Raw genomic sequence first — 27,946 nt, 5'->3', positions numbered from 1 at the left:
AGGCCTGTCCTTCTTCAACAAGCCTCCTCAGTACTTGGGGTATCTAATGGCAACAAAACCGAGGTTTCCAAATTATTTCCCATGCTTGCTAAGTTTCAAAACCAGATACAAAACTGAGCAAGTAAGAAGGAATTTATACAAATGGAAAAAAAAAATCCAGAATATTAGATATTTTTCCTATTCCTTGCTCAAGAAAAAGGAGATCTAATTAGTTGTCTCCCTAAAATGCATACCTAGCATTTTTATTATGTATTATAACATTTTGCTCAGAGCTGACATTTTTATTCTGACAAGCACTGTCTGGAGAGCTCTCAATAAATAATACATTGACAATTTTCAGTAAATAAGCAGTGGACACAAATCGTTATCCTTACTTACAGCTGCCCCACTCTAATAGTGCTTTTACAAGTGAGGTGACTATTCAGTCTAATGCAATCCTCTCAGTGCTGGAAAGACATTTTCATTCATTACCACGGTCACAAGCACTTAAAGCACTTTTAAGCCCTGTTGCAGAACAGCAGGAATGGCAGAGCAAGTGAGGCTAACGAAAACTAAAGTTCATCACCAGAGAAACCTGAGGCTGTGCACCTACACAATTCAAAAACTCACTTGTGTGCAGGCTGCCTCAACACTTCCGTATCTGCATGTCCAATACAGAATTCTCTTTGGCAACTACATATCAACCCACTCAAAGCCCAAACACCATGTGTGTGGTGTGTGTGTGTGTGTGTGTGTGTATGTGTGTGTGTGTGTATTTTAACCATATTAAATGTGCCATATATTTCAATATTATCTGTTAAGCACCTTCAGATAAGGGATTACATACTACATTTTGAGTGCTTTCTTTTGATTAAGGTATGATAGCTGAAATAAACTCTGAATTCAGATTAACACTTGAAAATACTCATTTAACTTTTCTTCTTGCCCTCATCAACAATTCTTCCCAAGCCAGAGCCACTAACGTAGTACTGAATCTAATTTTTCTTCTTGATATCAACTTAAACATTAGCTACTCTAGCTTTACAAACATCCTAAAATATTTTTAAGAGAGTAATGAAGTAAGAGGGCAATTGCAATATATATATATGTATATGTGTGTGTATGTATATTGCACTGATTGTATAGCTTGTACTTTCACCATAAACCTTTAAATTATTCTTTTATATTATATTTATTTATCATTCTACTGGACAAAGAGAAGTTGAGAGGGAAGGGGGAGATAGAGAGGAGGGAAGAGAGGAAGACCAAAAATGATACACCTGCAACAATGCTTCACCCCTTGTGAAACTCCCCCCAGCCCTGTGCAGGGGGAGACTTGAACCCAGGGCCTTTGTGTAACATGTGAGCTCAACCGGGTGCAACAATACCTGGCCCTTTACCCTACATCTTAATCAAATCAATTCATCTTTTATCTTACCACTTTTTAGACTAGTTTTGGTCAGAAAGATAGTTAAAAGGTGCGTTGCCTCTCAGAAGGTGATTCCCTGGTATCTTATTTCATGGCCCAGACTACAGGATAGTAATTCCTCCTCATTGGCAGTTTTGCTTTCCAAGGTTTCAGTTACCCATATCAACTGCAGTCAGAAAATATTATAGACAGTAAGATGTATTCTTCCTACTCAAATCACTGTGTTGGGGGAAAATAATGATTTACAAGACAGATGTCACATACGCACAGCTTCTTATCTCTCTCTGATAGGTATCTCCACACCACTCCCATCGCCAGCTGACATCTTCCTCTCTCACCATGCACTGGGTCCCCAAAGCCCTTCTAACAGTCGCCCTTCATTTTACAGTCTTGGGGTCTGCTGTGATAGACCACAGATAGCCCAAATTTCACCCTTGATTCTTGAAAGAATCATGTCAAGTGAGGCAGTAAAATATTTTTGAGAGAAAAAAGAAATGAATGCATAGCACTCATACAATTTTAGTTGTTGTGTATTATTACAGTTATTCTGTTTTATTATTAACTATAGTTATTACTATACCTAAGTTACAAATTAAGATTTCTTTTACAGGTATGTGCACACAAGGAAAGATATAGTTCATACAAGGTTCAGTACGATCAACAGTTTCCACCATCCTCTGGGGTTGTTGAGATGTGTCCAGGGTGGATGGAGGAACATGGAGGACAGCACAATGTTATAGTCTAACTACTGTGCTACACTTTTCACTCTTAAAAACATGCCTTAAAGATGTCTGGCAAGTTTGTAAAAACACACACTGCTGAGTCTCGTCCCAAAGTTTCTGAATAAGCAGGTAAGGGGTTAGTTCCAAAAATTTGTATTTTGAACAGGTTCTCAGGTGATGTCAATGCTCTGGTAACTGAAACTACCAGACTGCAAACTTTTACATAAACATCTAAGACACACAGAATCCACATTGCCCAACAGTTGTCTCCCTTATGTCCTATTACTAGTATGAAAGATCACAGAGCTCTCAGGTATGGAGCAACTTAATGGCACTGAAAACACCAATGATTAAATATAGTAAGATCTCTTAAGTTAAAAAAAAAAGTAGAATTCATAACAACGATCGGAAGGGAGGAGTTACGGGACAGTGCACTCTGTCCAGCTCCCAAACAAGTTTCATATCAGCATCACAAAATACTCAAATTCAGCAGGTTTAAACCCAAACCTTCTCCTGAAATGCTCACATCTATCTGGAAAAGTTAGTCACTGGATGGGGTTGGGGACGGGGAAGGTAGAGGACTATACAATAGCTTATGAAACAGACTTTCATGCCTGAAGCTCTGAGGTCCCAGGTGCAATCCCCATCACCACCATAAACCAGAGCTGAGTAGTGCTCTGCTTGAAAAACAAAATTAAAAGTTTTGCCATTTACTGTATCAGCAAGAATATTTTCTCTCCAGCTTCATACCCAGTCCTAGTTAAAGAAAACTCAAAAATATATCTAACAACTTATTTCTCCTCACTATCTCCTGCTACTTAGTTGTTTAGATTTTTTTTTTCAGTACATGAATGGACCATTAAAATTTTTACTAGGGAGTTGTGCGGTAGCACAGTGGGTTAAGCACACGTGGCGCCAAGCACAAGGACCTGCGTAAGGATCCTGGTTCAAGACCCCGCTCCCCACCTGCAGGGGAGTCCCTTCACAGGCAGTGAAGCAGGTTTGCAGGTGTTTATCTTTCTCTCCCCCTCTCTGTCTTCCCCTCCTCTTTCTATTTCTCTCTGTCCTATCCAACAACAACATCAATAACAACAACAATAATAACTACGACAACAATAGAAAAATAAGAGCAACAAAAAAGAAAATAAACGAATAGATATAAAAAAATTTTAATTTTACTAATGGATTTTTCTGCATTTTAAAATGATAATCAAAAAAGCTTCAAAGTACCTTTTCTTTAAAAGAAAAAGTGTCTAAATCATTCTTTCTTCTACTTGATATTTTCAATTGTTTCCTACTTCCCAAGAGAGAAAATTCAAACTCTTTAGAATGTTTTCAATCTTATTTATTCCAGCATGTCTCCTATTCACACCAGTATTTTAATTTACACATTTGCCTGTACTATTAAAGTAATGTATGTGGCCATGGAACCTTGGATAGTATGCTGCTTTAGCATTTGCATGATCCAGGTTTGGGTCCAGTTTTCACTACACTGAAAAAAGCTTCCAGGCTATGGTGTCTGTCTATTTATCTACCTATAAAACCTACTACATACTATGCTCTCTATCTGGGACTATATTGTCTCTTGGGTACTATTAGTACTTTATTATTCATCAAAATTCAGTTCAAGTATGTATACTTCTTTTCTTGTATCTCTTTGACAAAATGATATTCCCTCTTATGTATCCGCAAAGCACTTTATAGCATCTTCTATGCCAACACTTGCCACAAAAACAAAATAACTGTATGGACATTGTTTGCCACAGAAAACTATGAGGTCCTAAATGCCAGTATTTGCTCATTCTTGTATTGTTCAACTTCTCCTATTTTTTCTCTACTTTATCTCTCACTACTAGTAAATCTTCATGGCTTGCTCACCTAAAGAGTGAAGTCCAAACTTCACACCTCATATTTCATGCAGAAACTAACTCCAACTGGATCGTACATCTAAATAATCCCATCCTTATATACATCACACTAATTTACAATTAAAACTGCATATTTTGAAAAAGGTAGAATAAATGTTTAGAAGTCTAGGCAAAGTCTTCTTTTATTTAACACTAAAAGTACAATTCATAAAATTAAAAATGATCTTATTTAATCTCTTCAATTTTATAAATATTTGATCTTTGAAAAATAGAGAATACAATATATAGACTAGAAAAAATATTTGCAAACCACATATCCACACAGAACTGCTATCCAGAATAACTAAAGTACTTTTACATCTTACCTATTAAAAGACCCAGGTAAAACGAGACAAAAGATGTGAATAGACACTTCATAAAATAAGATATCCAGATGCTGAAAAAGTACATGAAATCAGTAACCAGAAGAGAAGTACAGTTTAAAGCCACAGCAAAATACCACTAAACACCTGTCAGAATGACTAAAATAAACATAGCAGAACTAATGCTGACAAAGATGCAAAAAGAAGATTACTCAAACACTCTTGGTGGGAAGATAGAATAGTATCACTACTCTGAAGTAGTTTGGCAGTTTTTATGAAACTAAACACCAATTACCAAACAAACAAGCAATCATATTCCTGGTTGCTAATCCCAGAGAAATTAAAAAAAGAAACCAGATTTTTGCATTAAACTTTACATGATATTCATAGAGATTTTATCTGGTTTGTTTTTGACCAGGACACTATTCAATTCTGGCATATGTCAGTGCCAGGGAATGAAGCTGGCACTTCTTGATACAAGTTCTGTGTGCTACTACTGTGCTATCTCCCCAGTCCAGCAATTTTATTTATAAGACCCCGAAACAAGATGCATAGATATTTCAAAAGGTGAATGGTTACGCAGTAACACATACAACTAAATACTGCTCACAACAACAACAAAAGCTTACCTGCAATAGCTTAAGTGAATCTCTAGGGAGTTATACTGAGCTTTAAGGAAAAAAAAAAAAAGCCAAATAGGAGAAAATTCGCATCTTCTTTTATTACGGAAATAAAAATCAGCACCACTATGACATATCACCTCAAACCTGTGAGGCTGGACTGTGTGAAAAAGATTGGAAACCACCTGTGTTGATAAGGTTGAAGGGTAAAGGGAACATTCATGGACGTTGTGGAAATGTCTGCCTGTGGGAAAAGGGGTAAAGATTCAAAACTAAAGTTAAAAATATTATAAGACTTAGCAATACCACTCTTGGGCATTCATCTTAAGAATATGAAAAAGTGTGGTCCGGGAAGTGGTTCAGTGGATAAAGCACTGGACTCTCAAGCATGAGGTGTTTAATTCAGTCCCCAGCAGCACATGTACCAGAGTGATGTTTGGTTCTTTCTCTCTCCTCCTATCTTTCTCATTAGTAAATAACTAAAATCTTTTTTAAAAAAAAAAAGAATATGAAAAAATAATTTTAAAAGATACAGGTACTCCTATGTTTGTAGCAGCACTGTTCAAAATAGAAAAAACAAGCTAAACATTCCTCTTGAATGACTGGATAATTAAGTTGTAGAGAGGACTGGAGTCCTGGTGCATGATGGTAGACAAGGATCGAAACTGTAGGTGATAGTATTCTGCAGACATCTATCACAAAGAGAAGAGAAATTGTAACATATATCAATGACTTCATTGTGAACTATTAAGACCCCATAAAATGGTAAAAAAAAAAAAAAAAAAAAAGTTGTGGTATATATTCAACAAAATGCTACTCAGCTATTAAAAAACACTACCCTCTTCACTGACCCAGCTTACTAGCCCTTTTTCCAGCCATGACATCATCTCCCCAGACAACAACTTGGGTCCACCTGCATATCAGATGTCAGACTCAGGAAAAAACTAGTATAGTCATGGGCCCTTTGGAATATAACTAAAATAGGCCTACTAGCAATCTTCAAAATGGAGACCTCAAATCTTCACCTGCAATGTTCTAGCCTATAGGTTCATGATTAGTCAACAATTTGTTTTTTATATGTTAATTCTCTTTTCAGACACCAGGTTCTAGATGCTACCATGATACCAACTGAACTTCCCTGGGCAGACGACTCCACCAATGTGTCCTGGAGCCCCACTTCCCCAGAGTCCCACCCCACTAGCAAAAGAGAGAGACAGGCTGGGAATATGGATCAACCCGCCAATGCCCATGTTCAGCGGCAAAGTAATTACAGAAGCCAGACCTTCCGCCGTCTGCATCCCACAATGACCCTGGGTCCATACTCCCAGAGGGATAAAGAATAGGAAAGCTATCAGAGGAGGGGATGGGATACGGAGTTCTGGTGGTGGGAACTGTGTGGAGTTGTACCCCTCTTATCCTATGGTTTTTATCAGTGTTTCCTTTTTATAAATAAAAAATTTTTTAAATACTACCTTTTGTGTTCATGTGTATTTAATGTGAAACCACTGTGCTAGACAGAGAACCTCAAAAGCTAACAGACAGTCGCTGAATGGTCTCACGAGCACTAGTGGAGCAGAAGAAGGAAGCGCAAGCTAACAACACAGCACACCGAAAATAACACTTACACTTTAAATACCAAAAGAAAGAAGATGATGGAGCAGGATGGCAGGGAAGAGTTGAAAAAGGACAAAAAGATAGTGGGATGGTACTCAGTCTTTGGTGGTGGGAGCAGTGAGCTATACACATATAGCAAGATGTAAAGCTGTAATCTCCCATCACAGCACTTGCTATAACAACAAAATAACTGCATGGACATGTATTTACGACAGTAAACTATGAAGTCCTAAAGAAATATATATAATAGAGACAGAGAAAAATGGAGAAGGAAGGGGGACACAGACGGAAAGAGACAGAGAGACATCTGCAGCATCACTTCCCAATGGTAAAGCTTGCCCTTTGCAGGTGGGAACTGGGGGCTTGAACCCAGGTCCTTAAACATTGTAACATGTGTACTCAACTGGGTACTCCCCAAATGTGTAGAGTACTATAAAGCAATGGTAAATCAATATTTTTATAGATTTTAAAAATTGCAAATAAGCAAAAAAATTATATAGATAGAAATAGAAATATAGAGATAGACATAGTCAACCCTTATCTGTGACCTGGGGAGAATTATTGCAGTTTCCACTGGAGGGGGATGGGGGACACAGATCTCTGGTGGTAGAAACAGTGTGGAATTATACCACTATTGTCTTACAACTTTGTAAATCAATATTAAATTACTAATAAAAATGTTAAAAAGAAATATACACTAACACAGAAAAGATGCAATGATTTCAATTTCCCATCTAGACCTGCAATATTATTAAGATGAAATGCAGTTAAAAGATATAGTTAAGATAATGTTGCATCCGACGATCACAACCTAACCAACGCAACGATTGCCACCTCAACATGCTTCACCTCAGACTGCGTCCAGAGACTTCACATGTGGAATGACAACCCTTCGGCTTCATTACTCGGGTGAGACCTTTCCTTTTATAGTACACTCTAATTTCATCTCAGGTAGTTCACTTTCTAACAAAGTCCCATAACCTAGATATACACCAGTTTCTGTGAGAGAGAGCGTATGTGCACACGTATCCATAAACTACTGCAAAATATATACCTGAAAGCAGAAGTACATTAGAGTTTGCAGTGAGTACCTCCCTAACACTTCCTCTCCTCTATTCCAAGCTTGGGATCCATGATTGCTCAACAAATTGTTTGGCTTCGTATGTCAACTCTCTTTTCAATCACCAGGTTCCAGATGCCACCAGGATGCTGGCCAGGCTTCCCTGGATTGAAGACCCCACCAATGTGTCCTGAAGCTCAGCTTCCCCAGAGACACACCTTACTAGGGAAAGAGAGGCAGACTGGGAGTATGGACTGACCAGTCAACGCCCATGTTCAGTGGGGAAGCAATTACAGAAGCCAGACCTGCTACCTTCTGCAACCCTCAATGACCCTGGGTCCATGCTCCCAGAGGGCTAGAGAATGGGAAAGCTATCATGGGAGGGGGTAGGTTATGGAGATTGGGTGGTGGGAATTGTGTGGAGTTGTACCCCTCCTACCTTATGTTTTTGTTCATTAACCCTTTCTTAAATAAAAAATTTTTTAAAAAAGAATAAAATAAATAAAATGTATTATTTTATATATAAAAAAAAGATATAGTTAAGAGATAAAACATAATATAGGTTAATAATCACTGGCCAAATCAAATACCAGTACTCCATGCCAGTAAAAATGTACAACCCCTTTGAATATCAGATAACACCGGGAAGAAGTGAAAGGAGCTTAACTAGTTGAATTTATCCGGAAAGAAAATTGTTTCCTTCTAATAGATTGAGAATTATAAGAATTAGATTAAGCTTAATGATGGAGGCAACCTGGGAAGTGGCACAGTGGCTAAGGTGTTGGATTCTAATTCTTCCCTCATAAGGGTTATTGCTGGAGTTTGGTGCTGGCACTACAAATCCACTGCTCCTGGTGGCCATTTTTCCCATTTTTGTATTGGATAGGACAGAGAGAAATTGAGAAAGTAGGAGAGAGAGAGAGAGAGAGAGAGAGAGAGAGAAAGAGAAATATAGATACCTGAAGACCTGCTTCACTGCTTTTGAAGGGACCCCCTGCAGGTGAAGAGCTGGAGATTCGAACCGGGATCCTTCTGCTTTGTACTATGTGAACTTAACCCAACGCGCCACCGCCCAACCCCTCTCCTTCCATTTCTCTCTAATAAACATTTTTAAAAACTACTTATGAAGAAATACATGAATTTTCATGGTCACGTTTATAAGCAAACAACATCAATGACCCTGTCATTATACGTAATAATATTAATGAAAAGTTCAAGGGATGATTTTTAGGATTCTGTGTGTCTGGTACATAAGGTAGTTTTCCTCTTATAATTTAAAATAAAGATAACTCACAAACAGGATGATGAAATTTCGTTTTCTATCTCTTCCCTGCCAAGTATAAGCAGAATAAGAGACATTTTTGATAAATCTATTTAAAAAAAGAAAAGAAGATGGAGGGGGAATGAGAAGGAAGGAAAGGCAGGAGGGAAAGAGAGACACAGGGCCTGGGAAGAGGGGGTAACCAAAAGGAAAGCGCTCTAGTTAAGCTCACTGGTGCATTTTGGAGTGAAACAGAATCCCAGGCTGCTCTAAGAACTTCAACTTGAAGACAGGTTACCTTCATCCAAAGTCCTACATTAGCACAGTTACTCTGCTGCTGATATTGCAACAGTCCCGTTTGTATTTATAAACAATTCAGTGTTTTGCCACTTATTGTGACAAATTTCAACCATCTGCAGTTTTTAGCCATCTATTTATATTTACTAATCTTCAATTCAGGGAGAGAGAACAATTGGGAAAAATCACAGTTGGGAGTCTGCATGTGCACTTCCAAAGTCCGATGACCTACAGTTTATGAACTCATTGTGGGAGGATTTGTTTAGCCTCTCAGTGACAAATTCTGCTTTCTTGAAATCTTCCAAACACCAATTGAAAAGACTATAGTAGGTCTAGTGTCACAGGTCTTCAGCATTAGCCCAAATCTTGCATGGCTCATAATTATGTCATGAAGTCTAAGGCCACATACCTCTGTGACAACTCAAATGAGAGATGTTTTTTGGCTTTGCTTTTTCTTTTTTTTTTTTTCTTTTTACTTTACTTGCTTTGAGATCATGACAACTGACAAACATTCTCTCTCAATCACTCAAATTATGCACAGTACTCTCTGAGACAAGTACTCACTTATTTGCCGATAAGGAACCCATTAGTCAATGACTTTTCCAGACCTCAGTTTGGATGGTAGTTTTTTGGTGGTGGTGGTTGTTTGTTGTATGGAAACAGAGGCCAAGAGGCAACAACTGAAAGCAACCACAGCACCAAATGTTTCCTTTCACAAAGCAGGGGCCAGGCTTGGACCCAGACTGTGCACATGGCAAAGCAGCACAGTGAGCTATTTCACCAATGCTGCATGATAGTTTTTACCTATATATTTACAAAGATTCTGAAGTCAGGAAGAAGAAAAAAACAGATACTGGGAATTGTAAAGGACAATTCCAAGTATAATAGAGGAAAATTAACCATGAGATTTTTCCAATGTCATCTGTAGTCTGGAAACTGATAAAAAGAAAATTACTCTTTGCCATCAGGGTACAGACATCTATCAACCTATCACAGAAAATAGGAAATTGACTCGTGTCACCATCTGTGCTGTAAAGCACAATTTTCCCAATAGAATGATTTAGGGAAAATAAAGAAAAGTATTGATACTGGATGCTGAAATTTAGACGCCAACTCTTAAAGGAAATCAGCATATAGTATTTTAAAATTTAGTCTTTAATGCTAGACAGCTTTGTTCATCCTGTAAATTAAGAAGCTAGGATTAGTACAGTCAAACAATTATTAGGAACCACATTAATAGAAAATGGACAAAAAAGCAGCTCAAATCCAGGTCAACATTTGAAAGAATTCTCAAACTAAGCATTCTAAGAAAGACTTCCAGCTTTATTAGAAAGTTAAGTAAAGGGGCCCAAGCGGTGGGTAGGGCACTCAGTTAACTAAGTGCACACTTTACTATGACCTGAGTTCAAGCCCCTGGTCTTCACCTGCAGACAGGATACTTCACAAGCCGTGAAGCAAGTCTGCAGGTCTCTCTTTCTCTGTCCCTCTCTATGTCTGTCACCTATCCTTCTCAATTTCTCTGCAGACGGTCACATATAATCATAATCCAAAAAAGAAAGAAAGTTTCTTTCAATATAAACAGAACAATGGTAATAATTAACAAGGTTTAGTAGTTAGCTTTGAATTTGAATTGGGTATTTAAGAAATATATATGTATATATATATATGTATACATATATATATTCAATGTACCTGATACAGAGAGCATGACAACTCTAATTCAAAAAGCTGGCTAAGCTGGAAATGTCAATTAAGACAAAAGTGGAGGGAGAGGAAAAAGAAGTGTTTCCTAAGAAGCACAATAATCCCAGTCTAATGGAACTCCCAGCTAAAAAAAGGGCTGCAGACATTCTATTAAGAGAAAACAGAGTAAAGCGAAAAATTTCAGTAAAGGATCTAACAATGGAAAAGTTTAAAATAAAATTAAAAGTATTCAAAACCAGTTAAAGAAGATTACAATGTTATATCATTTTTATAAGGTTCTACAAATTAAATATATAATTTCAGGACACATCTAATAATGCATTCAAATGAACAAAAAAGAAATATGCTAGGCACAATGTTATTCTTTTCTATTTTCTGGCAGCAGTTCTATCTAGATAGAAAACAAAAGGATTGGACAGGCAAATAGAATTTAGGTAGATTCAAAGGATTTAGTAACTTCTAGTAAAGTAAATGATGAATTCACAAGATCTTATTTCCAGGACTTATAGAAAATACGTATCGAGTTGAAAAACAAGATTAGAAAAGAAAACACAAGTCGAACCTGAAATGGAATTGGAGTATTACACCAAAGTAAAAGACTCTGGGGTGGGTGGGGAGAATACAGGTCCATGAAAGATGATGAATGACATAGTGGGGGTTGTATTGTTAAATGGCAACCTGGGGAATGTTATGCATGTACAAACTATTATATTTACTGTTGAATATAAAGCATTAATTCCCCAATAAAGAAATAAATTATTTAAAAAAAAGAAAAGAAAATACATATCAGGCATTACATAATAAATATGTATTTGATTTACCATTTCATTTTCTACTCATTTTACCTTCTAGACTTTCCTTACATATAGTGTGAGAAAAACAAATCAATGCAAATATACCCCATTCCTTCTAGGGCTCCCACAGTCAAACTTGAAGAAGTTAATCCAGTGAAATTTTTATAGAATAAAATACACAATGGTAACAATTCACTCAAACACCATAGATCCAAAAATCACTCCAGATTCTGGTTTAATTCATGAAATAGCCATAAGACTGAATTCTGTTCCTCCTCAACAAAATGCCAGAAGAGTACCTTCTTGACCTTCAGGTCAGTAAAAGGAAAAGCCAGACATAGTAGCCTACATCTATTTTCAACATTCTTAGAGAAATAATTTTTTTTAATTTGACAAGAAATTATTCATGGGTCAAGAAATTTGAGGTATCTTTTCAGGGCAGAAACACAGAAAATGAAACTAGTACAAAGAATTTACCAGCTGGTAAATTGGTAACACTGTAAAAGGAAAACTACAAAGCAGCCACAAACTGAAATAAGTTAAGATTTAACCAGAATGCCTGGCATTCAGAGTCATGCTGTTTGTGTCTTTTGTAAAGTTATATAAGAAGATGAACAATTTCCAAAAAAAATAAATAAGAAAGCAAATGAACTTAACACGTAAAATATAACAAGTATGATTCAAAATACAGTAGATCTGGCCCTTGATTTCAATCCCTAATTGCACAGCAACGTCAGAAAATATCTGCTGATATACACTCTCTGGTGCTAGGTAAGTGTTTGCTTTTAAAATACATTAAAAAAATTCTTTAAAAACAGGAGCAAGAACACTAATACTAGAGAGAGCAAAAGATACATTTTCAGATGAGAAAAAGATAAATATAAAAGAGACTGCATCATTACAGTTCTGAATACACAATAGCTTCTTCACCTAGGATAACATTTGAATGACGGAATTTTGAATTTATCTGAAGCAGTAATTCATGAAGGTTGTGAGAATAATTACTGTATTTATTATGCAAAAATCCAAAACATCTCCAATTTTTCCACAAAACAAGAAATATAAAATTTTGGATCTGAAATATTCTAAATGTTTCAACAATATTAACTTTCAATTAGAACAGTAGCAAAGACCCAATATCCATAAATTTTGCCTTAAAAGATATCTTTGTTGCACTATAATGGTGTAAATTCTAAACTTTTTTTAATATCTAACTTATTTTTTTTTCTTTATTGGGGGTTTAATGGTTTACACTTGACAGTAAAATACAGTAGCTTGTATATGTATAATATTTCTCAGTTTTCCACATAACAATTCAACCCCCTCTGGGTCCTCCTCTGTCATCAAGTTCCAGGACCTGAAAAACTTTTTTTAAGAAGAGGCTTTTAATAGATTTCTCTTTTACTAGGAATGCACTGCTCTGAACTGGGTACTGTCTAGACACCATGGCCAAGGTCTCCCAAGCTTCCCTGATAATATAGTACCCTGAATATTTCTCTGCATGGAAGACTGGTCTCCAGTGGGGAAACCTTAGCAGCAGCTTTTCCAGAAGTTTAACAGGAGAGTTAAACTGAATTTCTCTTCCAGAAAACAAGAAAATCACTGGTTACATAAAGCTCAGTCCCCTAACATCATGGGACATTTCTTGTGATTCTGCCTGTAAGATAAGAGATTCTTACAACATTTCTCTACAAATATCTCTTCAAACATTAACAACAATAGTAGCTTGTTGTTTTCGATGGGTTATGTTGTTTTCGCTGGGCTGGCTTCACGGGCGGGTAACAGATGACCAGGGACTCATGGCTGGGTTGTAGGCAGTGTCTCTTTATTCATGCAGGACGCAGCACAATCTAAGACGAGCTAAGTTAAACTCAAAGTACAGTACTCTAAAACTCATAATGCTGTCTTTATATATACTTCCCAAGTAGGGTGGAAACAGGATGTGACATAGAGAGGGTGGAGAGAAAAGTGACTGGTGAAAATCAGGGTGTGATAAAGAAGGGATCAGTGTGTGACAAGGAGGGGGTGGAGCAGGAGAGAATCCTATCATAGAACCACCAATGCCCTGGAGTGCTTTATGTAAAAGTGATTTATGTAAATAGACCAAAGCTTTGGATCAGTAAAATCCCTATATAGGCATATGGTTAAGCAGAAGCCAGGGGGAGGTGGCAACTACCCAACAGTAGCTATGATAGTAATGATAATTATTTTCATAATTATGTAAGTTTTGATTATATAATAATCAATTATATATAATCAGTAGAAGGTTCACACTAACAGTGTAAGGGAAGTATCATTCGTCCAACTTTATATCTGAGGTAACTGTAGCACAGAGAGACTAATAAGCTACTCACACTCTTGCAGCTAAGAAACAATATTGGCTTCCTTTATTTAACACTATTATGTGCTGACAATGTTTTAAGGACTTTTATTTTGGGTTGAGAAAACTGAGGCAGTGTCTATGCCATCTACCTGACAAATGCTGAACTGAGATTCATAGATGGAGGGCTTAGCTCCAGACCTCCACACTCTCAGTCTGTAAGCTATCCTGCCACTCTGCATATTGGAAGATAGATTTAAGTCCAGATCTAGCTTGCTTTCAAACCTTTCAACAATTCCGCAGGCCTTCCTTAATAAAACAAAAGTTACAATACGTTCTGTAGTAATTAAGTGTAATGCAGTGAAAATATGCATAAGTCTAAATAACTGTTTAGAGATAAGAGTAATAATAACCAATCAGACATACACGTAAACATGTGTTCATTCTCATGCTCGGTAACAGCTGCATGATCCATGGGAAAGCTTACCCCACTAAGAATACAAAGCTCAAATTCTCCTGCCCTTTCTCCATATATATAGTCAAATGGCTCCACATACTTTCACTGCCATGGTAGCTTGAAGTACAAAAAACATATAGGACAAATATTCTACTATCTAACCAAGTCTGAGAGTCCTATGGAAATGCACCTAAACTTCGCATACTTTCCATTATTCTAATATTTCTATCTAGCTACAAGTTTTATCATTCGTTCTTGATCACAATAATTGTTACCTAAACAATAACTCTTTTAGGGGACAGGCAGGGGTTCACAGGTAGAGTGCACATTTTGCCATGCACAAAGACCTGAGCTCAAGGCCTCAGTCCCCACCTGCAGGGTAGAACGCTTTACAAGGAGTAGAGCAGTGCTGCAGGTATATCTTTCCTTCTCCCTCCTTCCTTCTCCAATTCGCTTTAACTTTATTAAAACAGGAAAGAACAAAATAATAATAATAAGTCCTAAAACTTCATCGAAAAACACTCAAAAAAAGACTTTAAAAGGTAAATATATATATATATTTTCCCCCACTGTTTCTCTTTCTCTCTAGATCTACATGACTCCAGAACTTGCCCCAAGCCAGTTCATCCTTCCAAGGATCATATACTCAGTAGTGTGACACACAAGACATGATAGTAGCTGAAGAACTATTATTAAAGAGAGATTAAAACAGCTGTACATTATGCTGAAGCACTCACTCTTCCCTTTACAAACAGACGGTCCTGGATTACAAGCAGCACTTGACCATTTAAATCACGACAACAACCAGATCTAAGCAGCTGGGCCATATTCTCCTAGGCAATGCCTGTTGACCTCCTCAGTCGCAGCTGCTCAAATGAAATTCTCATTAGACAACTTATTTCCAGAAGCCAAAGGACCCTCTGATTAAATATATGTATTTAGATATAGAAGCCCTTCTTACAGTATTCATCTTCTGACAACTGCCGCTTATGTGAGAGCCCAGATACACTGGCACAGGACGGGTGATGCAAGGATAACTCAAATTTATCATTTAATCACAGCTGAAGGATTTTTCCCTTGGAAGCACTGGAACCTGAATTTATTCATCAGAATCTTTCTGCCTACTCTACCACACAATATCAACAGTGTTTTAAATGCCATATTCCAATATCCATTCAGTCTATCCATATCTTTATCTATGCATCCATCTGTCATCTATCCACCTGTGACAAAAAAAAAAAAAAGTCAGTGTGAAAATTACAAAAGCCTTCTAGAAGCCGCATCTATTTTCCCACAAGTCTTACTTTCTTAGGAGCACTTCAAGCTGAACACTTCTGTTCATCAGTGCTTCAGCAATCCGGTCGAATCATTCATTACTCTCTGTACAGCACACCTCTTGAAGGAAGGGCGGATTTCACACACAACACTTAATTTGGTTGATGAAAGAAGCTTTATGTATGAGAATAACTTCCCTGTCACGATATGGAAATTTTTTTATTCATTGTGCAAATATCATTTTTGAAAGGTCATAATAAATAAACTTTCTATAGGCAGTTTCCTGTAAATGAGGGGGAAGGAGGGAAAGGTATTTTAGTCTCATATAATCAAAACAGTCTCTGGGACAAGACTGATTCAGGAAAAGTCATTTATTATATAAATCTCACAGACCATCCAAGGCAGCAAGTAGAAGTTAGGGGAAAGTGGGCCATGCATAAGAAAACTTTTATATGCGCCATGGACAATGCCAATAGATGTTCCAACTGAGGATATAAATTGAGGGGCTTTAAAGCAACAAAACCAGGAAAATGTTGGTAGAGCTTTTCATTCCTCCTTAGGCCTAGAATATAATTACTATTCAATTAGAAATCTACCAGAATTTTTAAAGTAGTATTTCTAAATTATTTTTGTTCTCCCATTCTACTGTTATGTTTTACTGCTCCAAGCAGATAATTCAAATTAGGAAGCAAACTCAAAATGAAAAACAGAAGGCCTCATTTCTCCAAAACATGATTCCTCTAGTATTTAAAAATCAGTCGTATTACCAGAGTTTAAAACTCTGCACTGCCTTTGACCCATTCTTTTCTCAAGACTGTCACAATAAAATGTCATGTTCTAGCAATTCTGTCTCCTCATATCTTTTCCATATGCATTCCTTCCTTCATTCAAGCGCTCTTTATCTCCTCTAGCCTGAAACAATTTCCTTAATGGTTTTGCTTGCTCCCACACATCCAATGCAGTGTTGTCAGATTAACTTTCCTGAAAGAAAGCACTAAAATATCATCTTATTATGCTAAAATATCAGCAGCTGCCCCTTCATAGCCTTCAGAATAAAGCTCAAAGGGCAGGAAGATATCACAGTTGTAGCAAATGGGACTTCCCTGCACAATTCTCGAGTTCTACCTCAAGCACCAGATGAACAGTACTCTGGCCAAAACTAAAGAAAAAAGGAAGCTCAAACTCCTTAGCCAAGAATTAAAGGGTCTTTGTGACCTGAAGACAACCCCATCTTTTCAGTCTATGTCCAGAAACCATGTCCACATTAGGAAAATAAACTACTGACTCCTTCAGCCTGAATGCCCTTCCTAACCTTTCATGCCTAAGCGAGTCCAAGTGCTCTCCAAGAGTCCATTTCCACATAATAGGACCATCCACATCTCCCAGGTAGGCACAATCTTGTTTATAAACTCTTACAATACATTATCTACATAGTTTTCAGAGAATTGACATTTTAGACATTGAATTAGACTTCAGTATGAATTGACTTACTAAAAATTTTATTTTAGCAAGAGTTTATACTTATTTTTCTTATGTACCCAGGGTCTCTCGTATATATGATTTCACTGTGCCATGGATAATTTTTTCATCTAGGTAGTCAGAGAGAGAGACTAGAATATTAGCTGTACCAAGACATTCCACGTAGTGCCTGTGTTGGAACCTGGGTACAAAACTACATACTTTCGGGGGTAGGTGGTGGCTCACCTAGTCAAGTGTTCACGTTACAGTGTGTAAGGACCCAAGTTTGAGTCCCTGGCCCCTACGTGCAGGGGGAAAGCTTCATGGGTGGTGAAGCAGAGCTACAGGTGTCTCTCTGTCTTTCTCCTTCTCTATCACCTCTTTCCCTCTCAATTTCTGCTTGTCGCTATCCAATAATAAATAAAGATTTTAAAAAAAAAAACTACATACTTCTTGACTAGGGATATATACCCATTATATAGAGAGAGATATAATGAATTACAGAGTGCTGTGGAAGCATATTCTTCATAAAACATCATAGAATTTTGGCACTGATAGAAGGCCAAGGAACTTGGTGGTGGCACAAGGTTCAAGCTTCTGGTCTCCATCTCCCGGGCCGGGGGGAGCTTCACAAGTAGTGAAGCAGGCTGCAGATGTCTCCCTTTGTCTCTCCCTCTCTTTTCCCTTCTCTCACCCTATTTCTCTCTGTATCTATCATAATTTGTAGAAAAAAAAATCCTACAGCAGCCTTATTAAAATGGCAATTAATATTGCTGCTTATCTACAACAACAATTTATTATCTTCCCAAGGAGACTTGTTCACAGATGGACAGTGATTTTTATGCAAGCCAGTCTGCTTCCGTATAATATCTTGTTACTGATCTAAAGTCTGTCCCCAGAGAATTTGATAGAATAAACCCAACTCCTCTCTCACATAGGATTAGTCTTTAAAGGCAAACATCATATTATCCTTTATCTTATTTTCCCTGAGTTTAGCATTTATTTCCTTCAACTACTCATCTTATTGTCTGCCAGGTGTCAAGAGTGTTTCTCTGAAATATTTCGGTGCTTTTGAGTCGCTCCTAAGATGTGATCCTCTCAACTCAACATAACACATTCGATGTATTCTAGTGAAAGGGAGTTCAGTGGAATGACCACCTCTAGAATGTTACATATAGTAATTACTTTTAAAATCGCTTTATTGAAGGGCAACAAAAAGGAAAGTAAATGAATAAATATTAAAAATTTTAAAAAATCGCTTTATTGGGATATCAATGTTTTATAGTATAGTTGGTGATAGTGATAGGTATCTGCAAACCACACTCATGCTGACTGGAGGTGAGCAAAAACGGTATCATCTGTTTTCCATCTACACCATGCCTCGGCCTCACATGAGCTTAATGTGCAGCTTGACGATACGAGAATCCGGCATGAAGCCCAGCCAGTCTATCTTGGCGTTACTCTCGATCGCACCCTGTCATTTCACGAACATCTCATAAAAACTGCAGCAAAGGTGGACGCGAGGAATAACATCATTGCAAGACTGGCCAGCTCCTCATGGGGCGCGAGCGCTTCCACACTACGATCATCATCTCTGGCATTATGCTATTCCACTGCAGAATACTGTGCCCCAGTATGGTTCCATAGCCCCCATGTCCACTTGGTCGATTCCAAATTATATTCCTCCATGAGGATCATTTCTGGAACCATCCGTTCCACCCCGGTTCCATGGCTGCCAGTTCTTAGCAACATCGCCCCACCAGATATTTGTCAGGATGCGGCATCATCTAAGTTCATTTCCCACGTCTACGCTCGAATGGACCTGCCAATATACGCGGATATCTTCGCCCACCTGTCCAACGCTTGACGTCTCGTCCTCCAATCTGGTCCCCTACGCCTACACTGAACTTCTCTGTTCCAGACTCTTGGAAACAGAGTTGGCAGTCAGCTGAGGTAAAGAACAAACACCTCATCACAGACCCCTGCAAGCGTCAACCTGGCTTTGACCTAGCACGTTATGATTGGGCCCTCCTCAATCGCTATAGAACAGGCCATGGCCGGTGCGCCGCTATGCTCCATCACTGGGGAGCCAGAGACGACCCGAACTGCCCCTGCAGATCCAGACAGACTATGACCCACATAGTCAACGACTGCCACCTCTCCAGATTCAAAGGGGGTCTCGAAACTTTACATCAGGCTCAACCTGACGCTGTTGACTGGCTACGGAAGAAGGGCAAACGCTAGAAGAAGAAGGAGGTGAGCCTGAACACTTTTTGGCAGAATTCATCATGTTAACTCATTGGGCTTTCTGTACCTGAGACTCATAAGCTACTTTTTTTTTTAATTTGTGTGTCTGCTATTTAATTTCCATCAGTAAATATTTGTACAGGTAGGAGTTTGGAGTGTGAAAGTAAAAGCTAATAAATTTTAACTTCATGGGTTGGCTCATACATTCAGTTCGTCAAAATATTTGACCTTTGTTTCTTTCATACATTACATTCACTCCTTCTCACAGAGCTGTGGAATATATATCTTGATGAGTTTTCTTTCTATCATTTCATATCTGTACTTAACACATTAGATAGATTAATGTACACTAAAAATACAGGAATTTTTAATGTACACGTGCCATTAAAAGGAAAAAAAAAAACCTCTGTAATGTACTTATGAAAATATTCTTTGACAGCAGAAATGTGATGATAAAGAAGTTTTAGTAACCCATGAGGTAGCACAGTGGACAAAAACTTTGAACTTCCAAGCATGAGGTCTTGGATATGACAGACTGATACTCTGGTTCTCTCTCCCTTTCTCTCGCTCATATAATTTTTAAGTTTCTTAAATGAGGACTTAGAAAGCTATGACTTCTGGATTCAAATCAACTATAATACACACTAATGAAGAAAAAGAATAGAACACATTCACCATTATTTTCAAGAGTAAAAATGACATTATATTTCCTAGTATCTCACACTAAAAAGCCACAGATCAATTTCTTTATTTTTACACTAATGAATTTTCTAAAGCATATTGAAAACCACTTACTTGAGGAATTAAAACTATATTTTTTGATAAGTCACAATGAAAAGATTGACAATATCACTTATGTAGAAATTCCTGACCGAACAGCCACAGTGAACAGTCAAAAGATTCTACAGAAATCCAGGCACCAAAGATCATGTGTATTGGTCCCAATCAATCACTAACTCTAACAGACCTATTTGTTCATATATTTTTTTGGTTTACTTCTTACTGCCACCAGAGTTATCACTGGGGCTTAGCACCTGCGTGACACATTCTTATTAGCCACTTTTTCATTTTCTTTTTCTTTTCTCTTTTGATGGATACAGAGAGAAGTTGAGAGGATTTATCTCTATGTAAGGGACAAATCAGAAACTGTGCACAGCTAAGCAAGAAGTTATAGCTTGCAACCTGATACCAAAGGAGGAAAGACCAACACCAGAAAACATACACATCAGAAAAAGAAGACATCTGTACCAAACAGACACAAAATTGCAAATATTGTAATTACAGAGAAATAACTATAAATCCAAATTGTAATAATTATCTCAGTTATTTCTGGGAGAAGTGTTACATAATATCACAATAAAATAATTAACACAGTAATCACTTATAAGAGCTCAATTTTATATAGTTTATATATCATAAGAGTCTTTTAGATTACAATCAGTTCTCAAAATGACTGAGGTTGCCATGCAGTATGCCAAACGCTGCACTGTGTGATTCAGGGGTATAAAGGTGTTTTCCCAAGGTCAAAACTGTTAGATATATAACAGAATTTATAGTTTACTGTAGCATGATCCTAAGTAAGAAATGGAGACATATAATATATTTTAAGAACATCCATTGAAAAGTTCTGATGTGGTTGGCACAATAATCAAGTGACACTTTTAGCTTTTAGGATGTAAAAATAACAAAACACAAAGTTCATTTCTATCAAACCCTCATGCCTCTACAGTACAATAGAGGTCAAATTTAATTTTCATTGTTACTAAATCCAGAATCACTAGTTAGTTGTTTGTTTTTCCACCAGAGTTATCGGTGGGCCTTGATGCCAACACTAGGAATCCACCACTCCTGATGGCTATTTATTTCCTTTCTTTCTATTTTATTTGATAGGACAGATAGAAATTGAAAGGGGAGGGGGAAGTAAGGAGAGAGAAAGAAAGACACCTGCAGAGCTGCTTAACTCCTCATGAAGTCCAGTGGCCCCAGGGCTGTAGGTAGGCAGCTAGAGCTGGAGCCGGGTCCTTGAGCATGGTAATGCGCGTGCTCCACCAGGTGGGCCACCACCCAGCCCCTGTGGGTTTACGTGTTAATGCCTAACATCTGTCCATAATAAGTGAAAGAACATACATGAAATCACTTGGATCCTGATTTGAGTAGCATAAAGTATATGATTAGAATTCCTCTTTCATCTGTTCTTTGGAGCTTGGGAGAACCTGAGTGGACACCAAAGGACAGAGTACAGTGGGCATGGGGTACTGCAGCAGATGCCAGGCACCTAACCCCTTGCACGCACAGTCAGCCTGAGCACTACTAGAAACCCTCAGCTGTTCTTCTGCATTGGGAAGTAAAGCAGAAATATTTATAAATTTATAATAGTCCATCTAGGAAGAAGTATATTTGGGGAGGTTTGTTTTGCTTTGTAAGCAGTTGAGATTTTTGTAATAAAACAGTATCCATCAAAAGGAAATAATGGAGAAAAAATAAAGTTGGAACTGGAAAAAAAATTCTCATAATGCCTTTTTCATAGGACAAGGCATAGACTCAATTTAAAATCCTGATTTGTTCTCATAAGAACCAAATAAAATACACAAAGTTTTAGAAAAATGGAGCTATCTGCTTAACACTCCTAATGGATCACAATCTGTCATCACCATGGCAACCTCCAAATAACTTCTTCCTAGCTAGTGTCAATTATGCACTTCTCTAGCCCTTGAAATTCCACACTTTCTTTTTTGAAGGTCTGGAATCCTTAAGGGAATAAAGCCCAACAGTTAAGTTCACACATACCCTCTTGTTCAGTCCGAGTCATTTCCTCAAGCTTCTTCTGTTTCAGTGTGTCCACCACATCGGCAAGGCTCCCTTTGCGGCGTTCTGGGGTTCCAAAAGTAACACTGGTCATTATCTCACGGTCCCGACTCCCTTCGTCAGGCTTATGTGGTGAGGTAGAGGTATTTCGGAAGGAATATAGGGAACATAACTTATTATTCTCTGACTCCTAGAAAAATAAAATGAAATGAAACCATCAGAACATTCATTTCTTTGCATGAGGTTGAAGAAAAACACCAAACTCAGTGACAGTCTATGATGCTTAAATGGACAAATTAAACATGTCAACTATTTCTGCTTTAGAATACTAAGAATTACATTAACCACCCTCAAAGGAACTAGCCTAAGATTGCAAATTAAAACTTTATTTTTCTATAAATTAGAAACAATCTAATGGGCTCAAAAATCATAATTTAAAAGAGGCCAATCTCCTGCTCATTTCCAGCCTTTATTTAAAACAGAATGTGTTCTTTTGATTGGACACTTTATCATCAATTCACTGCCAAGAGCCCAAATACATATCAAAAAGATATTACTGATGAATTCAGAATAAGTCAAGAAATTAGCTTCAGTATTCAATGTTAATAATTCACCAGCAAACATAGGGAACATCTAAATCTGAGCCAGACTTAACCAATCTGTTTTCATGTGTCGAGGTTTGGGGAAAATAATTTGTTTCCTAGTTATACATCCACTCAAAGTTATAGAAACGTCTTTCTATTCCCTACCCTTACCTCTGATCACTTAAACTATAGTTACACAAATTCTATGTAGCACATAAAAAATTCTTGTTTATTTTCACAAAAGGACAAGTTTAGTACAGGAATATTTGCACAAGAATTGCCTCACAGTAAAACGTAGCTGGCGAACTACTAACGTTTATCTGTAAGAAAGGAAAGTAAACCCCAGATAGAAAATAACACGCATGGTCAGTAAGATAGCTCATACTAGGAAGGCACTTTATTTAGCATTCTCTCTCCAACTCCACACATCCCCTTTTTCTATCTGGAAAAAAAAAAAAAAAAAAAAAAAAAAACTTCAGCCCAGACTAGTGAGACCAGAAAGACAATAAGTAATACTAATAAACATGTTGTCTCCTTCTAATTCAGAACGTAGGGTTAGAACAACTATTATTTGGCTGTAGCCCTCAGCAGCCCTGCATTCACTTTTATCTGTCTTTGTGAGAGCAGTTTATCTCCCAGTAAGAAACATATGTGAGTAAAGCATCTATCCCATACTTCTTATCAGAAGTCTGAAAATCTTAACTGTTCCTTCTCTCTCTGCTTTGTAAATAAAAGAATCTTACTGAATTCAAGAGTTAGAAGAAGAAGCAAGAGAAAAATTTTTACAAAGTTTAACCACTAGTAGAAAAGGGGAAAAAAGGAAAATGGTCTCTAAAGAAGATAAGTTTTCTTATATATTATATGGCATGATAACTGCACTCAATAAATGCTAAGTACTTAGGTAGTATTGTCTCCAAATAAAGTTAGGAATGGAATTTATTTCAGGGATACTAGTTGTATATAATGAAATATTTGTCGAGCAATTAGACATGAAGCTGAGTTCATGGGAGGGTTTGTCTAATAAATGTTTGATATCTTTATACTGATGGAAGGAGGAGGTCTAAGCATGGACTCTGCTGCACTCCCCACCACATATGCACAATGAATTTTTAGTACACAGTACTAGTAAAGAGTCCTCAATGACCTCTTTTGTTATGTACATGACCAAGGTTCCATTTTCACTCCTGGGAATGTCTGGTCACTGCTATCCTGAACCACAGAGAATAACTATGACTTCCCACACCAATGACCCACACTGTCCTCAGTCCCATAATCTGTGTGAAGTGGATAAGTATCACTAAGAAGTGAAAATCAAGAAGCTGAGAAGTCATGATTTCTCCACAAAACCCACAATAACTACCTGAAATGTGTCAATAGGTACCAATACAGACAGTAGATGAAACCATCAGTAGTTTCAGTCATATAAGTCATCTTACATCAACTTTCAGAACAATTCAAAAAGGGCAAAACTGACCATTTGGGAGGCCTTACTTTTCAGCCTTCTAAAACTTAAAAGGTATTGACTTTATACTAATAGGTCCTTCGACACAATTCATCGGAATAAAGAGGTATCCCAAAACTGACAATGAAGAGATTCCTGTTTGATAAATGAGTGAGAGTAATTCCAAATTAAGAAAAGACACTCATAAAGGGAGTTCCAGTTTTCTACTAGGGGGAGGTGATTTTAAAGTAGGTTTACATAAAGAAAAAAAAAAAGGCACAACTTATTCTGTATTTTCCTAAAATCAAAAGTGTTCGTATGAAATACTAATAGAGGTAATATGCTCAGTGATATTGTCCATCAAAGTTCTGATTGTTGCATGTCACTGCAGCCTAGCTGTAACGAGGTCCAAGGCAACATTTCCCTTCTTCTTCTAGCGTTTGCCCTTCTTCCGTAGCCAGTCAACAGCGTCAGGTTGAGCCTGGTGTAAAGTTTCAAGACCTCCTTTGAATCTGGAGAGGTGGCAGTCGTTGACTATGTGGGTCATAGTCTGTCTGGATCCGCAGGGGCAGTTCGGGTCATCTCTGGCTCCCCAGCGATGGAGCATAGCGGCGCACCGGCCATGGCCTGTTCTATAGCGATTGAGGAGGGCCCAATCATAACGTGCTAGGTCAAAGCCAGGTTGACGCTTGCAGGGGTCTGTGATGAGGTGTTTGTTCTTTACCTCAGCTGACTGCCAACTCTGTTTCCAAGAGTCTGGAACAGAGAAGTTCAGTGTAGGCGTAGGGGACCAGATTGGAGGACGAGACGTCAAGCGTTGGACAGGTGGGCGAAGATATCCGCGTATATTGGCAGGTCCGTTCGAGCGTAGATGTGGGAAATGAACTTAGATGATGCCGCATCCCGACAAATATCTGGCGGGGCGATGTTGCTAAGAACTGGCAGCCATGGAACCGGGGTGGAACGGATGGTTCCAGATGATCCTCATGGAGGAATATAATTTGGAATCGACCAAGTGGACATGGGGGCTACGGAACCATACTGGGGCACAGTATTCTGCAGTGGAATAGCATAATGCCAGAGATGATGATCGTAGTGTGGAAGCGCTCGCGCCCCATGAGGAGCTGGCCAGTCTTGCAATGATGTTATTCCTCGCGCCCACCTTTGCTGCAGTTTTTATGAGATGTTCATGAAATGACAGAGTGCGATCGAGAGTAACGCCAAGATAGACTGGCTGTGCTTCATGCCGGATTCTCGTATTGCCAAGCTGCACATTAAGCTCACGCGAGGCCGAGGCATGGTGTAGATGGAAAACAGATGATACCGTTTTTGCAGTGCTAGGGATTAGTCGCCATTTTTTACAGTCATCAGATATCAGAGACATGTCTTTCGTGAGTGTTTCCTCGAGGATGTCGAACTTGGATGCCTGAGTTGCACAGCAGATGTCATCAGCGTAGATGAACTTCCTTGAAGAAGTTTCTGGGAGGTCATTGATGTAAATATTAAATAGCGTAGGAGCCAGAACAGAGCCCTGGGGGAGGCCACTTGAGACAAGTCTCCATCTGCTAGACTTGTCACCCAGATGCACCCGGAATCTTCTGTTTTGGAGAAGAAACGATATAGTGTTGGCCACCCATGGAGGCAGGCATCTTGAGATCTTGACTAGGAGACCACGGTGCCAGACCGTGTCATAGGCTGCTGTGAGATCAACAAAGACAGCACCCGTCTTTAAATTCTTCTGGAATCCATTTCCAATGTAAGTTGAGAGGGCCAGGGCTTGTTCGCAGGTAGATCTTCCTGGGCGGAAACCAGCTTGGGCGGGTGATAGGAATTTCTCTGTAAGAGGAGAAATACGTGACAGAAGCAGCCTCTCAAGGAGTTTGTAACACACGGAGAGGAGAGAAATTGGTCTATAGCTGGCGGCCAGTGTTGGGTCTTTCTTTGGTTTCAAAACCGCTATAATCTTCGCACGACGCCAAACTTTGGGCATAGACTCAGATTCCAAGATGTGGGACAGGAATGAAGAACATTTCCCTGAAGCTGTTTTACAAACTTCAGTATGTAGCTTCCTGGGGAATTTGTTAAAACGCAGATTCTCCACATTTCCCTCTACTACAAAGTGTGAGGTCCAGAAACATGAATGTTAATGAATACCCAATTGATTCTGATACACTCGTTCTTTAATTCTGATATACCCACATCAGGAAACACTGATCTCTATAAAGGCAATGAAATGAATATGTTTTGCCTTAATGTTATAATGTGGATATAATTATAATTTTTCAGAAGCCAGGTTAGTTGTAATTTTATAAAATAACATAAAGGAGATTATTTCTATTCTTTTGATGTTTATTATAAAAACAATGATTATATAACATGACTGAACACATGAAAATTACCAAAAAAGTATGTGGGACACTATGTGTTAGATGATTCAATAAACTTTACTATAAAATCGTTTTCTTTCAACCCTCACTCCACTGGTACCACAAAGCCTAATAGTGAAGAAAACTGTCAAAATGTCTTTTAAAAAGAGCCTTTTTTCTGTAACAGCAGCAAATGCTGGAGAGGTTGTGGAGTCAAAGGAACTCTCCTGCACTGCTGGTAGGAATGTCAATTGGTCCAATCTCTGTGGAGAACAGTCTGGAGAACTCTCCCAAGGCTACAAATGGACCTATCCTATGATCCTGCAATTCCTCTCCTGGGGATATATCCTAAGGAACCCAACACACCCATCCAAAAAGATCTGTGTAAACATATGTTCTTAGCAGCACAATTTGTAATAGTCAAAACCTGGAAGCAACCCAGGTGTCCAACAACAGATGAGTGGATGAGCAAGTTGTGATATATATACAATGGAATACTACTCAGCTATAAAAAATGGTGACTTCACTGTTTTCAGCCAATCTTGGATGGCCCTTGAAAAATTCATGTTAAGTGAAATAAATCAGAAACAGAAGGATGAATATGGGATGATCTCACTCTCAGGCAGAGGTTGAAAAACAAGATCAAAAGAGAAAACACAAGTAGAACCTGAACTGGAATTGGCGTATTACACCAAAGTATTGCACCAAAGTAAAAGACACTGGGGTGGGTGGCAGGTCCAAGAAGGATGACAGAGGACCTAGTGGGGGTTGTATTGTTGTATGGAAAGCTGAGAAATGTTATGTACAAACTATTGTATTTACTGTTGAATGTAAAACATTAATTCCGCAATAAAGAAATTTTTTTTTAAATCCTTTTTCCTACAGGACCGCCAAAGTGATGCTTAAGACCTAAAATATGTTTCTCTGGAAATCAGCTAAATGCAATGCAGATATGGAGATGAACTAAAAGCACACAATGATACTAAAAATCATTCGGCAAAGTATCTGGAAAAGATATTTTTGACATGTTCAGCTATTTCTTTGTCTTTGTTTGTTAACTCTCTTTTCAGCCACCAGGTTCCGGTTGCTAGCATGATGCCAAACATATTTCCCTGGACAAAGATGACCTCACCAATGTGTCCTGGAGCTCCGCTTCTCCAGAGCCCTTCCCCACTAGAGAAAGAGAGAGGCAGGCTGGGAGTATGGATTGATCTGTCAACGCCCATGTTCAGTGGGGAAGCAATTACAGAAGCCAGACCTTCCACCTTCTGCATCCCACAATG

At 38.2% G+C, this 27,946-nt stretch overlaps 1 protein-coding gene across 15 annotated transcripts in view; it reads right to left on the bottom strand.

The window, feature by feature from the left end:
- The window catches only part of SOX6 (SRY-box transcription factor 6), a 586,459-nt gene that overhangs the window by 287,468 nt on the left and 271,045 nt on the right, over window positions 1–27,946 (bottom strand). For all 15 annotated transcript variants that reach the window (XM_060177099.1, XM_060177100.1, XM_060177097.1 and 12 more), the window contains one exon: window positions 22,255–22,462. In XM_060177099.1, the coding sequence (XP_060033082.1) occupies window positions 22,255–22,462 (208 nt within the window). The remainder of the gene's footprint in view (window positions 1–22,254; window positions 22,463–27,946) is intronic.

Source organism: Erinaceus europaeus, chromosome 17, assembly GCF_950295315.1.
Source record: "Erinaceus europaeus chromosome 17, mEriEur2.1, whole genome shotgun sequence".
NCBI lineage: Eukaryota > Metazoa > Chordata > Mammalia > Eulipotyphla > Erinaceidae > Erinaceus > Erinaceus europaeus.
Note: the sequence above shows the minus strand (reverse complement) of the source record. Positions and strands in the feature narration are given on the sequence as shown.